The 15929-nt window shown below is 46.2% G+C and overlaps 1 protein-coding gene across 1 annotated transcript in view; it reads right to left on the bottom strand.

Annotated features, from left to right (window-relative positions):
- LOC120023283 (kinesin-like protein KIF26A) overlaps positions 1 to 15679 on the bottom strand; it is a 62364-nt gene extending 46685 nt beyond the window's left edge. Inside the window, exons 1-3 of the mRNA XM_038967316.1 lie at positions 15659 to 15679; positions 12218 to 12688; positions 2804 to 3009 (exon numbers count right to left, since the gene is read on the bottom strand). Coding sequence (XP_038823244.1) covers positions 2804 to 3009; positions 12218 to 12688; positions 15659 to 15679 — 698 coding nt within the window. The remainder of the gene's footprint in view (positions 1 to 2803; positions 3010 to 12217; positions 12689 to 15658) is intronic.
- Between the last annotated feature and the right edge of the window lie 250 nt (positions 15680 to 15929).

Genomic DNA, 15929 nt, shown 5'->3' on the forward strand with positions numbered 1-15929 from the left:
GAATGGGGATTGTAAAATGTCAATACTAAACTCCATGTTGTATGCTTATTTGCTTTGACCAAAGCATTTCATGTCATTGAACATTACCTTTACATTGTGAAAAATGTCTCCTTACTGAAGCCATAAGACACCATTCTTCATGAATGATGGTGAGTTTGAGAAAATAACAGATTTATGAATGAAAAAAGAAATGGAATAATTAAAGCTTAGAAGAGTTTTGATGAGCATTCAGCAACTAGTATTGACAGCGTAGTAAAAGGGGATTAATAGTTCAGCTTCAATTGTTGAATTCCTACTGAGGCCCATTTCCTGCCTACATAATGATCAGAGACATTATGGAGAGGAGACCCAACCTAAACCATTTTCCCCTGGGCAGGGAGTAGGGGAGCCACGTGAGAGAACACTCAGCTTAACTGAGTCTCCCAGCAGACGACAACACTGAGAGTAATGGTAGTTGGAGTTTCTGGGTTGTCAAATTAACATTTATAATCAAATGCTTTTTTAATGGACCAGACAAGTTTAAAATAATGTTGAATGGTTGAGTTAAAAAATAAATGATCTGCACCAGAGGCAATCACTGAGAGGAAGTGGTATTCTCTCTCTCTTTCCCTCTTTCTCAGTCTCCTCTGTTCTCTCAGCATCTACCTAATTGCATTCTAATTCAAATGTCATCTGTGAGTTGAACAGCTTAACTGAATGTCAGACAAGTGTCTGTGGAGCATGTTACACTCCAGACAGGAGTTTGGTTATTCTGCTCAAATATCCTGGCCTCTCAGCACTTTCACATGGATTTCACTAATTGTATCTTTAGAGGACAAAAAGGAGTATTAATCACAAATATGTTTTCAATCAGCCCCAAAACATGAAGGGCTAATTTGGTAATTCAAATGCCAGTGGGAGAGAGTGAGAAGAAGGAGATTTGTTAAACACAGTTGTGCTTGCTGACCTCTGAGAACTAAAACACTGTTACTGCAATCAGCAGTGGTGGAACACAACCCTAGCCTGCACACTGACCCTGGTGCTAGAGTAAAGATGAAGATGACAGTGATGACAATGATGATGAATGATGAGGATTACATTCTAGTGCTTAAAGCAGTGCAGGTGCTTGTGGAGGCAACAGCTGCAGTAGCTGAGGAAGTTGGTGTGCTTCCAGTCTAGCCCAGTGCATCTCACCCGCCTACCGCCCAGCCGTCCACCGCCCTGTATCTGAATCTGTGGAATGTGATGCTGTTTAAAGCAGCCCGGGCCCCGTCATCACCATACTTCTCCTTGCCAAGTGAAACAACACACATTCTTGGCAGGGAAGTATCTCTGGGATGAAATGAAAGGTGGAACCCTTCACTGCTTCCACCACCTCCCCTCCTGTCCCACCAGGACGCAAATGAAGGGAAAAAACAAGTCCCCCTCCCTTACTGAGGGACACACACAGCACGGCTGTCCAGCCCTCTCTTTTTGAGCACTTGTCCAAAGAAAACAGTAGAAATAATAAATCAGCCTCTGAAATGAACCCTGTCCACGTCTAGGTCACAACTCACTGTTGTTCACGCTTGACTCGCCAAGTATCTCACAGGAAGTGACACGTACAGGAAGTGACACATTTAGAAGAGCATTTGGAATATCCTCCTTGCCAAGGCAGAGGCCCCATGGTCCCAGTCTTATACTTTGACCCCACTAAGGTTGGCGAGGGGAGCTCATTTGGAGAGTTTGGAGAAAGCCAAGCTCCTTCCCTGTTCCCTCTGGATGTCACCGTCACACTTCACAATGTCCCCCTCTCCTGTCTTCTCTGCCTCCCAGGGTTCTGCCTCCCAGGGTGCAATGCTCTAACAACCCAATAGATCATCCTTACCCAGCTTCCCTCAGTTTCCCTCAGGATAAAATTAATTATGTCACACAGCTCCTTGGGGAGTCGAGGCTGTACAGGGAATGTACACACCGACCAATCTGCCTGAGACTCTAGCAATGACATCCTACCGCATTACAGCAGCCTATGGAGAGCTGTCTGTACCACCAGTGGAGGCACACATATCCTCCAGAGCATTAGCGTTGCCATAGCTAAATGGAGCAACTCATTGTGAATGTACACAAGAACAACACTGAATACAAGCTACATTAATATGTTACTACAACAAACTGCACTAGAAACTTTTAATAGAGCCAAACAACAAAAAACACAGGTGTACATACTGTTAAAGATAAGCACAATAGTACAAACTATGTGCTTGAACCTAAGCCCTTTTGTGAGACACTGTCTCTACATGTATAACATTATATAATACCATTATCCATTCACGGGCACTGGCGCCTAGCTAAAAGTATGCTCACAATCTATTCTCCACACACCGTTCCAGCACAGCCTAAAGTATGCCATAATTCAACAATGGCAAGGACAACAGCTTCATGGATTAGGTCCACATCACGCTAGACTCTACATTCCTCGAAAAAAGGGTTCCAAAAAGGGTTCTTCGGCTGTCCCCATAGGAGAACACTTTTTGGTTACAGGTAGAACTCTATGGAAAGGGTTCTACATGGAACTCAAAGTGTTCTCCTATGGGCACAGTTGAAGAACCCTTTACGGTTCTAGTGCAGCAATGAACCATGACCTTATTGTGTAAAGACAAGTCTCCACACAGATCCCTTCCACAACAGCATGCCATACACAGGCAGCCAGCCAGCCACACCCTAAAGCCACCACAATACAGCACAGCAGACCCTAATCATCATCACTCTCAGCCCTTTGTCAGACTCCCTCTTCAGGTCTGATTTCAGTGAAAGGAGGGTTGTGTGTACTGTGGACGCTGCTTACCTGATGAAGAAGGAGGCTGCCGTAGATGCGCTCTGAGTGGAGGTGGATGTAGAGGTGGGGCCAGGGGCAGGGGGGCCGACGGCACACTGTCCCAGCTGGACGGGGCTATTCTGTAGGCTGGGTGTCAGGTTACAGTGGGAGCTGGGGACAGGGGCCATGGTAGGGCAAGGGACATCCCTCTCTGCCTCCTCCATCAGACCCTGTGCCTACAGAGGGACAGAGACACAGACAGAGACAAAGCGAGACAGAGAGAGAGACAGAGCATTAGCAATGAGTGGGCCTCAAGGGTTAACCACCACTACTGGTCCTCCACACCTCTCTTCCAGTCCATTTACTCCCTCTCTCCTCTCCTCCGCCACAGACGGTCAGGCAGCTGCTCTGGCCATCCCAGTAAACGGACATCAGGACTATTCACCTCAGCACCAACTAACTACCCACAAGATGGCAAGGGCACTGTACTGTACTGTAGTGTACAGGACAGGACTGTAGTGTACTGGACTGTAGTGTACTGGACCTGACTGTAGTGTACAGGACTGGACTGTAGTGCACAGGACTGGACTGTAGTGTACAGGACAGGACTGTAGTGTACTGGACTGTAGTGTACTGGACCTGACTGTAGTGTACAGGACTGGACTGTAGTGTACAGGACTGGACTGTAGTGTACTGGACTGTAGTGTACTGGACCTGACTGTAGTGTACAGGACTGGACTATAGTGTACAGGACTGGACTGTAGTGTACTGGACTGTAGTGTACTGGACTGTAGTGTACTGTAGTGGACTGGACTGTAGTGTACAGGACTGGACTGTAGTGTACAGGACTGGACTGTAGTGTACTGGACTGTAGTGTACTGGACCTGACTGTAGTGTACAGGACTGGACTATAGTGTACAGGACTGGACTGTAGTGTACTGGACTGTAGTGTACTGGACTGTAGTGTACTGGACTGTAGTGTACTGTAGTGGACTGGACTGTAGTGTACAGGACTGGACTGTAGTGCACAGGACTGGACTGTAGTGTACTGGACTGTAGTGTACTGTAGTGGACTGGACTGTAGTGTACAGGACTGGACTGTAGTGCACAGGACTGGACTGTAGTGTACTGGACAGGACTGTAGTGTACTGTAGTGGACTGGACTGTAGTGTACTGGACAGGACTGTAGTGTACAGGACTGGACTGTAGTGTACTGGACTGTAGTGTACTGGACAGGACTGTAGTGTACAGGACTGGACTGTAGTGTACTGGACAGGACTGTAGTGTACTGGACAGGACTGTAGTGTACAGGACTGGACTGTAGTGTACTGGACTGGACTGTAGTGTACTGGACAGGACTGTAGTGTACAGGACTGGACTGTAGTGTACAGGACTGGACTGTAGTGTACTGGACTGGACTGTAGTGTACTGGACAGGACTGTAGTGTACTGGACAGGACTGTAGTGTACAAGACTGTAATGTACTGGACCTGACTGTAGTGTACAGGACAGGACTGTAGTGTACTGGACTGTAGTGTACTGGACCTGACTGTAGTGTACTGGACTGGACTGTAGTGTACTGGACAGGACTGTAGTGTACTGGACTGGACTGTAGTGTACTGGACCTGACTGTAGTGTACAGGACTGGACTGTAGTGTACAGGACTGTAGTGTACAGGACTGGACTGTAGTGTAGTGTACTGTAGTGTAGTGTACTTTACTATAGTGTACTTTACTTTACTCATCGAGTCTGGCAACACTCATGAGGCTGCACGGTGTGAATGGTAATTAAGTGACAGCCTATATCTAATTACAGTTTAGCCATTAAATCATTGGCCATATACATAGTCCCAGTCAAAAGTTTGGACACACCTACTCATTCAAGGGTTTTTCTTTATTTTTTATTATTTTCTAAATTGTAGAATAACAGTGAAGACATCAAAACTATTAAATAACATATATGCAATGTAGTAACCACAAAACTGTTAAACACATGAAAATATATTTTAGATTCTTTAAAGTAGCCACCCTTTGCCTTGATGACAGCTTTGCAAACTCTTGGCATTCTCTCTACCAGCTTCACCTGGAATGCTTTTCCAACAGTCTTGAAGGAGTTCCCACATATGCTGAGCAATTGTTGGCTGCTTTTCCTTCTCTGCGGTCCAACTCATCCCAAACCATCTCAATTGGGTTGAGGTCAGGTGATTGTGGAGGCCAGGTCATCTGATGCAGCACTCCATCACTCTCCTTCTTGGTCAAATAGCCCTAACACAGCCTGGAGGTGTGTTGGGTCATTGTCCTGTTGAAAAACAAATGATAGTGGGACTAAGAGCAAACCAGATGGGATGGCGTATCGCTGCAGAATGCTGTGAAAGCCATGCTGGTTAAGTGTGCCTTGAATTCTAAATAAATCACAGACAGTGTCACCAGCAAAGCACCCTCACACCATCACACCTCCTCCTCCATGCTTCACGGTGGGAACCACACATGCGGAGATCATCCGTTCACCTACTCTGCATCTCACAAAGACACGGCGGTTGGAACCAAAAATCTCAAATTTGGACACATCAGACCAAAGGACATATTTCCACCGATCTAATCTCCATTGCTCGTGTTTCTTGGCCCAAGCAAGTCTCTTCTTATTATTGGTGTCCTTTAGTTGTGGTTTCTTTGCAGCAATTTGAACATGAAGACCTGACTCATGCAGTCTCCTCTGAACAGTTGATGTTGAGATGTGTCTGTTACTTGAATTCTGTGAAGCATTTATATGGGCTGCACTTCTGAGGCTGGTAACTGTAATGAACTAATCCTCTGCAGCAGAGGTAACTCTGGGTCTTCCTTACCTGTGGCGGTCCTCATGAGAGCCAGTTTCATCCTAACGCTTGATGGTTTTTGCGACTGCACTTGAAGAAACTTTCAAGACATTTTCTGGATTTACTGACCTTCATGTATTAAAGTAATGATGAACTGTCATTTCTCTTTGCTTATTTGAGCTGTTCTTGCCATAATATAGACTTGGTACTTTACCAAATAGGGCTATCTTCTGTATACCACCCCTACCTTGTCACAACACAACTGATTGGCTCAAACACATTAAGAAGGAATGAAGGCACACCTGTTAATTGAAATGCATTCCGGGTGACTACCTCATGAAGCTGGTTGAGAGAATGCCAAGAGTGTGCAAAGCTATAACCAAGGCAAAGGGCGGCTACTTTGAAGAATCTCAAATATATTTTAATTTGTTTAACACTTTTTGGGTTATTACAAGATTCCATGTGTCATTTCATAGTTTTGATGTCTTCACTACTTTTCTACAATGTAGAACATAGTAAAAATAAAGAAAAACCCTGGAATGAGTGTTACTGTACATCAGCAGCTAATTTGCCATGTGTGAACAACTTTTTAACACATAGCTTGACTTAAACAGGAAAATAAATATTTAACCCCCAACAACAAAATAAACCTACACATCTACACACACACACATAAGCAGTGAAATACTACAGTGGACACTTTTCTCTGATAGGCCCATGAATCTTGCTGTGTGAAGGTATGTTACAGGTTGAGATGTAGAGGGGCAACAAAGCAGAGCCTGTCTGCAGCGCTGCCTGCCACCTGGGGTATGAGTCAGAAGCAGAAGGAAGCTGCCTCAGTCATTACCACTCCTGGGGCCAGGCTATGGGTGATGAGGCAGGTCCCAGGCTGCTCCTGGAGTGCTGGTCTGGGGAGAGAGAGCCAGGTAGGAGGGGGATAGGGGGTAGTGGGGTTCAGCTGGAAGTAGAACAGTGATCTCTCTCTCTCTTTGGTCCAGCAGAGGGAGTGCTGACAAAGTCCACTGATCACCCAGGCAGCCCATAATAAAAAGCACTGTTCCTACCAGGGTCTCCATGACAACACAGGGTTAATCCTCACCCTAAATCACTAGTATATCAAACTGTACACTGATCAGTGAAAGTGTACAAGAACCAGTTTGAACAAATGGTAGAGTTAAGCCTCTAGTTTTCCTTCACATTCATCCTGGTGACGCATCCACACTGGTTAACCAGCAACCTGAAGTCAAACACGGTATGTCGCTTGACAGGATATATTTTATCAACACCAACCAGTCCCTCTGCATATTTACTTGCTCAGTGTTTGCCCTCAATTCATGTTTGGTAACTAAAACAACATCATTACAGTCTTCTTATAAAGTGTAGGCCATCTGTCAACAGAGGCAGACAGCTGAACTATTTACAGTGCATTCAAAAAGTATTCAGACCCCTTGACTTTTTCCACATTTTGTTACGTTACAGCCTTATTCTAAAATGTATTAAACAATTTTTTTCCTTCATCAATTTACACACAAAACCTCATAATGACAAAACAAAAACAGGATTTTAGAATTTTTTTGCAAATGTATTAAAGAAAACAGAAACATAACATTTACATAATTATTCAGACCCTTTACTCAGTACTTTGTTGAAGCACCTTTGGCACCGTTTAAAGCCTTGAGTCTTCTTGGGTATGACGCTACAAGCTTGGCACACCTGTATTTGGGGAGTTTCTCCCATTCTTCTCTGCAGATACTCTCAAGTTCTGTCAGGTTGGATGGAGAGCATCGCTGCACAGATATTTTCAGGTCTCTCCAGAGATGCTTGATTGGGTTCAAGTCCGGCCTCTGGCTGGGCTCTCAAGAACCTTCAGAGAAGCCACTCCTGCATTGTCTTGGCTGTGTGCTTAGGGTCGTTGTCCTGTTGGAAGGTGACCGTTCGGCCCAGTCTGAGGTCCTGAGTGCTCTGGAGCAGGTTTTCACCAAGGATCTCTCTGTAATTTGCTCTGTTCATCTTTCCCTCGACCTGCCTTTGTAAAACATCCCGACAGCATGATGCTGATGTGATACAGATGTGACACTTGGCATTCAGGCCAAAGAGTTCAATCTCAGACCAGAGAATCTTGTTTCTCATGGTCTGAGTCCTTTAAGTGCCTTTTGGCAAACTCCAAGCGGGCTGTCATGTGCCATTTACTGAGGATTGGCTTATTTCTGGCCTGATTGGTGGAGTGCTGCAGAAATGGTTGTCCTTCTGGAAGGTTCTCCCATCTCCACAGAGAAACTCTGGAGCTCTGTCAGAGTTACCATCGGGTTCTTGGTAAACTCCCGGACCAAAGCCCTTCTCCCCCGATTGCTCAATTTGGCGGACATCTCTAGGAAGAGTCTTGGTGGTTCCAAACTTCTTCCATTTAAGAATGATGGAGGCCACCGTGTTCTTGCAGACCTTCAATGCTGCAGACATTTTTCGGGACTCTTCCCCAGATCTGTGCCTCGACACAATCCTGTCTCTGAACTCTAAGGACAATTCCTTTGACCTCATGCTTTCCTTTGACGTCATGGCTTGGTTTTTGCTCTGACATGCACTGTCAACTGTGGGACCCTATATAGACAGTTGTGTGTCTTTTCAAATTATTTTCAATCAATTGAATTTACCACGGGTGGACTCAGATCAAGTTATAGAAACATCTCAAGCATGATCAATGGAAACAGGATGCACCTGAGCTCAATTTTGAGTGTCATAGCAAAGGGTCTGAATACTTATGTAAATAAGGTATCTGTTTTTTATTTTTAATACATTTGTAAAAATTCTAAAAACCTGTTTTCACTTTGTCATTATGGGGTATTGTGTGTAGATTGATGATTTACATTTTTTTTAATCCATTTTAGAAAAATGCTGTAATGTAATTTTTTGGGGAAAAAGTCAACGGGTCTGAATACTTTCCAAATGTGCTGTATATACATAGCTGACATGCGAGTGCAATACATCAACATGCAGCGGCATTCATTCGAACATTCATATGAACACAGGCACCTCCGGCAGTAGGGCTATACCTCACACAAGCACTGACACTATAAGCTTGTCATCATCACCACAAACATGGTTGTTTTAATCCCAAGGGAATAACTCATTGACTATATCTCAGAGAGCCATTTTTGCTTGCCTGTTATTATTAATAACCACATCAATCTTATTAGATGCCCGACATCCGTGTTGTGTTGTTCCTGATATCCATGGATATATAAGACTAAGCATTGAACATGCTTATCTAGGAAGGCATTTCCGTTGTGTTGAAAATCCATCATGGTCCGGGTTTGATCCCAGGCTGTGTCGCACCCGGCTGCGACCGGGAGACCCATGAGGCGACGCACAATTGGCCCAGGGTCGTCTGGGTTAGGGGAGGGTTTGACCGCCCGGGATGTCCTTGTCCCATCTCGTTCTAGCAACTCCTGGTGGCGGGCCGGGCACAGGCACGCTGACTTCGGTCGCCAGCTGGACAGTGTTTCCTCTGACACATTGGTGCGACTGGCTTCCGGGTTAAGCGAGCATTGTGTCAAGAAGCAGTGCGGATTGGCAGGGTCGTGTTTCAGTGGACGCATGGCTCTCGACCTTCGCTTCTCCCGAATCAGTACGGGAGTTGCAGCAATGGGACAAGACTGTAACTACCAATTGGATATCACAAAATTGAGGAGAAAAAAAGGGGGTAAAAATTACCAGAAAAAAGAAATTCCATCATGATGGTACAGCAAGGGCCTCTTGTACGTGTACATGTCAGGGTTATGATTTCTGAAGTGCGTGATGGAGAGACGGCTCATTTCAGTTTGCGCCCCGAGCGCAGATTCTTGTCACGCACCTGACGGAGCGGAAAGACTAACGACAGCATGCAGGCGTCTGTGACAGGACAGGAACTCAACACATACAAGAGAGATGTACCTGTGTCACATCATCCAGAAAGACTAAACTACTTCACACACTTAGGCAGTAAGCCTATCTGGACAGCTCATCCACAACCCTGTCATAGATTAAGCCAATGGTGGTGTCAGGTTTTAGAATCAAGTGGCAGCAGGTTCGAGGAGCGGAGGGGCTCTCGTTGGGGGTGTAACCAGAATAAACAGCTCACCCTAACACATACATGTCAGAGAGCATTACCCCAGGAGAGAGGCTCAGGCAACCTGCTCTCCAATGCAGTAGGCCGTTATGACCACTGATGTCCCTGGTTGAGTACCTGGTTAAGGGATAAGCATGCTGCTGTATGCCCTGGTCAGGTAATTAGGCACTCTCAGGGGTGTCATGTGTCCAGGACCATTGACACTGAGTGTCAGTAATGAGGGGACCTACCACCCTAAAAAAACCCAACCCCATGGCCCGACCGATAGCGACTGCTTCCCAGGGAGAGGAGGATGATGTGGAGAAGGAGAGACAGTAAGCTTCCAATACAGGCAGTCTCAAGCCAACTGGGCTCAGTGACTCCCTCCCCATCAGCAGTCTAAAGAGCCTCATCCTCTCAGAGCCGGAGCCTAGCAGCGATCCCCAGTAACCTCTGATTCCACTGTTCGACAGGCCATTACTTCTGAGGTGAAATAGACCCTGCTAATCTGGGCCCATCCTGATCCAATGGCTTCCTCAGCCGCTGTTATTGGTGGAGGAGTGTATAGGGGTGTATAGATAGACAGAAAAATGGACAACAATTTCATGTGAATAGTGGACAACAAAAATTTTTGAATTTTCCTCAAATTGACTGAACAGTCTCCCTCTCCCTCTGTGTGGCAGGTTGCCATGCAGGCCCAGCTGTACCGTCGCAGGCGGCAGCCCAGATGTTCCACTGGGTTTCCAGTGGGTAGCAGAAGAGTGGAGAGGTCACACCGGGCCAACAACACACACTAAACCCCCAGGGTCAAGAGCAGCGATTTTAGCAGATTATTGCGCATGTGATTGTGGATTTTGCAGAGCAGAGGGCAAATCACAGACTTGGGTCAATCAATTAGTCGTTTTGTAGTGTGCACTGTTCAGTTCAGCATTCACTACTCACACTCTAATGTTACTTAGAATGACTGAACTGTTCATCTAGCCACATCCAACATCAGGGGTTAGAAGTTAGAGGTTTAAATGAACAATGGAGTGGGGAATTCAACAACAGATGCTGTGATTTTACTTTGTCAGGTTTTGGGAGACTGGAGTTCTCTAGCCAACCTCACAGAGGTAGGATGTGCTGTCTTCTCCATTTAACACAATGACCCATTCTCTCAGTGAGCCCATTATCCCAGCTGTTAACTGTGATGGATTGTTTAGATTCTATTGTAGTGTAAAGTGGACCCCAAATGTAATTCCAAGCCAGAGCCTTTTTACTATATATATTGTGAAAGTTTCAAGGTGCCCTATAATGGGCTGTGTGCTGATAGACTAGAGCCTGAGGCCAAAGAATAAGACACTCTGTAGGATTGCTGTCAACAGGGGCCCTCTCCCTTCCTTCGTCTGCCCACCGCTCTGCAGAGTTTTACACTGTCCCCCCAAAGAAATCAAGTGGGTAATTGTGAATTAAAGCGCAAGCCTTTCGGGCACAGCGCAGCTCCAAATCCTCCATGGCCCATGTGGGTTTTCTGTCATTCTGAGGGATCTTGTTTTAATGAAAGAAATGGGCTTTAAAAAAGAATGCCAGGAACATTTCTGCTGTGTTTGTAAGTCAGTATCCTGAAGGGCCACTTGTGTCTCTGAGGCCCAGGCTCAGCCATGTGGCATTGTGCAACGCTTCATCCCAGCTCCCATCGGCTCTAATTGCTTTTAGACATGTAGGAGGAGAGCACAAGTCGGTCTCTCTCCCTATATGCAGGGCCTTTTGATTTGCCCTAGATTGCACAGATGCTGTTAAAAGCTTCTGGCGGCCTCACATAAACTGGCACTAAAGGCACTTGTTGACAGTCAAAGAGGAGAAAAACCTGTTCCAGAATAAGAAATAACACTGGCAGACGCCGTAATTGAGTCAAATTTTCGAGTCAGCGATTTTCAATGCCATATTAAGTAGAGGCAGCAAAAACTAAAATCAAACTGAAGAGCCATTAACAGCTTCTGATTGACAACGTAAAAGTAGAAAAGATTAGCTGGTGGTGAGTTTGCTCAGTGCACTCAGACTCCCTAGTGTAGAATGTCACAGCAGTGTGTAAGACAGGTTAGAGGCTTGGACCAAATGTCCCTCTCACTGCAGGACGAAAACTCTTCAATATAAAAGGACAACATCCCATAATGATAAGCCTGGAGTAAAGTATATTACATGGGGAATGTGTCTGTATGGAGCCATATAGTATGCCTGAGAGGAGCGTTACGGGAAGATTGTAAGGTGGTCATTGTGTCTTGGTCTCCCCAGGTAGACAGTACCACCCAGGAGCCATAACTCCTGAGGAATGACAGGTCCAAGGTCTGCGTGAGGTTCTTCTCATTTCTCTAAAGGTTTAAGATTGTCCATTGTCAGACGTTGTTCTGACCAAGGTTATTGAAAAACGTTGAAGACAACATTGATAAGAGTAACAAGCTGCCTATACAAAACATTTACTAGATGTGCTTTGATGCATGCTACCCGCAGACAGGGTAAACAGTGTATCTGTATAAATAGTAATAATGATGAGCATTGAAGGGCAGAGCATGTACCGGGCTGGACTGAGGGAGGAAGTTGTTGACTCTGGAGATGCTCCACATGCCTTCCAGGTACTGCTGGGCCTGGATGGTGACCGATCCCAGGGTCCCGGTCAGCTGCCCTCCCCCAACCGTCACCTGGACACTGGTCTTGGGCCCAGCAGAGACAGAGGAGCCCTGCGGACAGCCCAGCTCCCAGGGCCCCCTCTCCCCTAGGGGCAGGACATTGTGGGCATGGGGGTGGGCTTTGGAGGGCTGCCTCACATGGGCACTGGAGGAAGAGAGTGTCAGTCTATGGGGCTGCCCAGTGAGGGTGGTGGACGGCAAAGCGGGCATGTTGTGGCTCAGGATCAGGGCCGGGGCGCCTACTGTCTGCAGGGCCTCCTGCCTCAGCTGGTGGAGGGGAGTAGAACACACCTGGCAGCATCCATCATGGCTCCCAGGCACTTGGAGCTGGTCGAAGACAAAGGCTGCGTAGCCAGGGTCCTGCAGAGGAAACACACAGATAGAGAGGAGGGGGGTTCAACTTAACATGGTCCCATTCAGAAAAAAAACATGGTATACTACGTCATATCTCCATATCAGCGTGATTGGGGCGTTTCCTGGGTGTTGTTCATATTTTCCAGGCGTGCCAGACAGTGGCTATCGGTGTGGTCCCTCCCGGAGGCTGCCCTCTGATCTTAGCTCTACCTCCCTCCCTGTCTGCCCTAACCACATCCACATCCTCCCCCTCAGGAATTCAGTTTGTTTAGACTGAGCTGCTCTGCTTGAAACCAGAGACAGCAGATCATGTTGCTGGTAGATGTGCTCATAGCTGCCTGCCTGGGCCTTGGACCCAGGTCAAACAACAGGGGCAAATGAAAAGAGATAAAAGGAAGTTTGAGGCATTAGTGAAAGACACATTCCTCTGGAATGCCAACTCAGTCAGACCCTTCTCCAACTTTCTGCAAGGCTGTTTAAGGCTACAGAACAAATGAACCTCATGAAGGGTTTTGCGCGGCAAGGCCTTATAGAAGGAGACCAGTAGAGGTGTGTCCTTTCCCTCTGTCTGTTAAAAGACTCCATGAGGTGTCCTCAGCTGGAGAGGAAGGGAGTTGTGGGGGGTTAGAGAGGGAACTACAAAATAAAACAGCTGGGCCAATCCTAGGAGCTCAGTGTGGAAAATGTACATATGAGAACAGTCCCAGCATGAAAACATATGATAAAACGCCCAGCGTGAAAATACCCATCTCCTCCTGATGACAACTCACAACCTTTCACTAGCGATTACAAGTCAAGTTGTCTCCGCTTTTCTTATCATGCAAGTGAGGTTCTAAGACCACTTTTACTCTCACACACACACACACACACACACACACACACACACACACACACACACACACACACACACACACACACACACACACACACACACACACACACACACACACACACACACACACACACACACACACACACACACGTCTCATAAGAGGCATAAAGGGGCAGTAACCTCCCGGCCACTGGAGCAGAGCTCTAAGACAGGAGCCCACAGATACATAATGTTTATGAGGCCTCTGTTCCTTAGAGCCTCTGTGGTGATCAGGAGGAGTGAGACGGCCTGGCCAAACAACGACACTGCCTTAACGCAGTACCACTTAATACAGCAGTCTCCACAGAGTCACAACCCAGGGACTTTAAATCTCTTCCCTCTGAATGCAGCTCAATACAGAGACTTTTAGGTGACCTCTATGTTAGAGCCCTATGCTTATACCCACAGTATAAATGGTTATCATTATTATGAGTATATTGCACTCCACTCCCTCTATTGCTCTTGCTTACTAACAGCCAAGCTGTTAGTAAAAGGGCAGGTTCAGAGGACATGGAATCATCATCTTCATTTGGTCCCTGAGTCTAAGCAGTGTAAGCAGCCCCTATATATCAATGCTCTATCCACAGCACGGATCCAGTCCTCATGATAAGAGAGATTGATCGCCAGGCACGAAGATCCAGAGAGGGACATACAGTGCCCACAGGCCTGCCCCTGGAGAGAGAGGATGCTGCTGGGCTTGGCCCTTGGCAGGACACGGCTGTGCTGGTCCCCTTGTAAGTCGCCCTGGATAAGAGCGTCTGCTAAATTACTAAAATGTAAATATGTAAAAGTGAATGGTTTTTCAAGGGAGAATTCGTAGGAGCAATATGGGTTTAATATGGTTTACTTAGTGATATACTTTGATAAATTATTCATCACACGATACTGACACTATTGGTAATGCATAGTCAGAATTGATGTTAGGCTGGAATAGAATAAGTCTGAGCATTTACTGTAGATGATGTCCCAGGTCTTATCATAGTGTTGGGTGGGGTTATGTTGGCTAATGGAGGATACGTTTGCTACAATTATCTTCTTAAGAGCACTCATGACAACATTCCAATGAACATGCATTTATGTAAAGAGGCTGAAAATGTCAACACCATAAAGCTTTGGAGAACGATCTGAGGCTGGGAGACACTGATACATGTGAGGGACCTAACCTGAATTGGCATTCTATTTCAACCTGTTTAACAAAAGGGCAGGTTCTGAATTCACCAGGTCTAATAAGAAGAGAAATCGGAGAGAGACAGCGAGAGCGAGAGAGGAGGGGGGAGAACATATCACCACAGATATGCTCCAGTCTGGAAAACGTATTTGGTTGTGAGAGGGGACATTAAAGCAGTCATAATCAGAGTAACCTACCCTGGTCTCCTGGGCTCCCCTCCACCCATTCCTCACCCTTCAGCCTCCCACCAAGCCAACCATACCTCACCTCAGGCCATGACTATTTGGAAGAAATCAATTCCTCTCTCCCTCTCTTCCCATACCTTCCTCCATGCATTTGTTAGTTGTTGATTTAGGAGAGCCAATAAAAACAGCCACAAAGCTCCGCCAATCTGCTATTCTGTAGGGTTCTGTAGGTTAGAGAGTGGGCTTCCCTTGTAAAGTGGTCTCTGAGCTTTATGCTCTGGGGAAGAGTGAGCCGGAGGTCAGGGGTAGGAAGTGGATCATGTTGATGATAATGATGATGATGGTTATGATAGTGGAGAGGATGATGCTAGCCCAGCTTTGAGGTGGAGAGTCTGAAGGGCAGATAATATGTGATTGTCTCCACATCAAGTATGACATCAGCGAGCCTTCAATCTAAAATAATGGGATAGGGCATGACTTTAAGTCAGACCTTGGCTCTCTGCCTATCTTGTTTTAAGGACTTCTCACACGATTTCAGCCCGAAGTGCAGCCTGTCACAATTCTCACAAACACACACCTCAAAAAATCATGTATTTTGGTAGGGAAGCTGTTTCCAATATTTGTTTCCAATGTACAGATAACAAAATCGGATTTTACAGGCAAGTTCTGAGATATTTTAAACACAAACCGATGGCCTGAAGAGGTTGTGTCATGCCTAATGTGGAATACATGAGACATGTGACATACTATACATGCATTGAGGCTGACGCCATATTCGCAGCAAGCAGGGAACGTCCTGAGGACATTCGGCGACGTTCCCGTTAGGTCCCTTAAGGGTTTCAAGCGTGACGTTATCCCACCGACGTTCTGAGACTTTCATTTTACTAGTCTTTAGGACGACGTGTGATGGTCCCAAGGGAACGTTCTCTGGGGGACCTTTTTAATAGTTCCCGGTTTGTTCAGGGGATGTTTTTAGGACGTTCTTGGGATGTTGTGTCATGGTTCCTGGAGGTTTTGTCTAGT

The sequence above is a fragment of the Salvelinus namaycush genome, chromosome 28, assembly GCF_016432855.1.
Source record: "Salvelinus namaycush isolate Seneca chromosome 28, SaNama_1.0, whole genome shotgun sequence".
Taxonomy (NCBI): domain Eukaryota; kingdom Metazoa; phylum Chordata; class Actinopteri; order Salmoniformes; family Salmonidae; genus Salvelinus; species Salvelinus namaycush.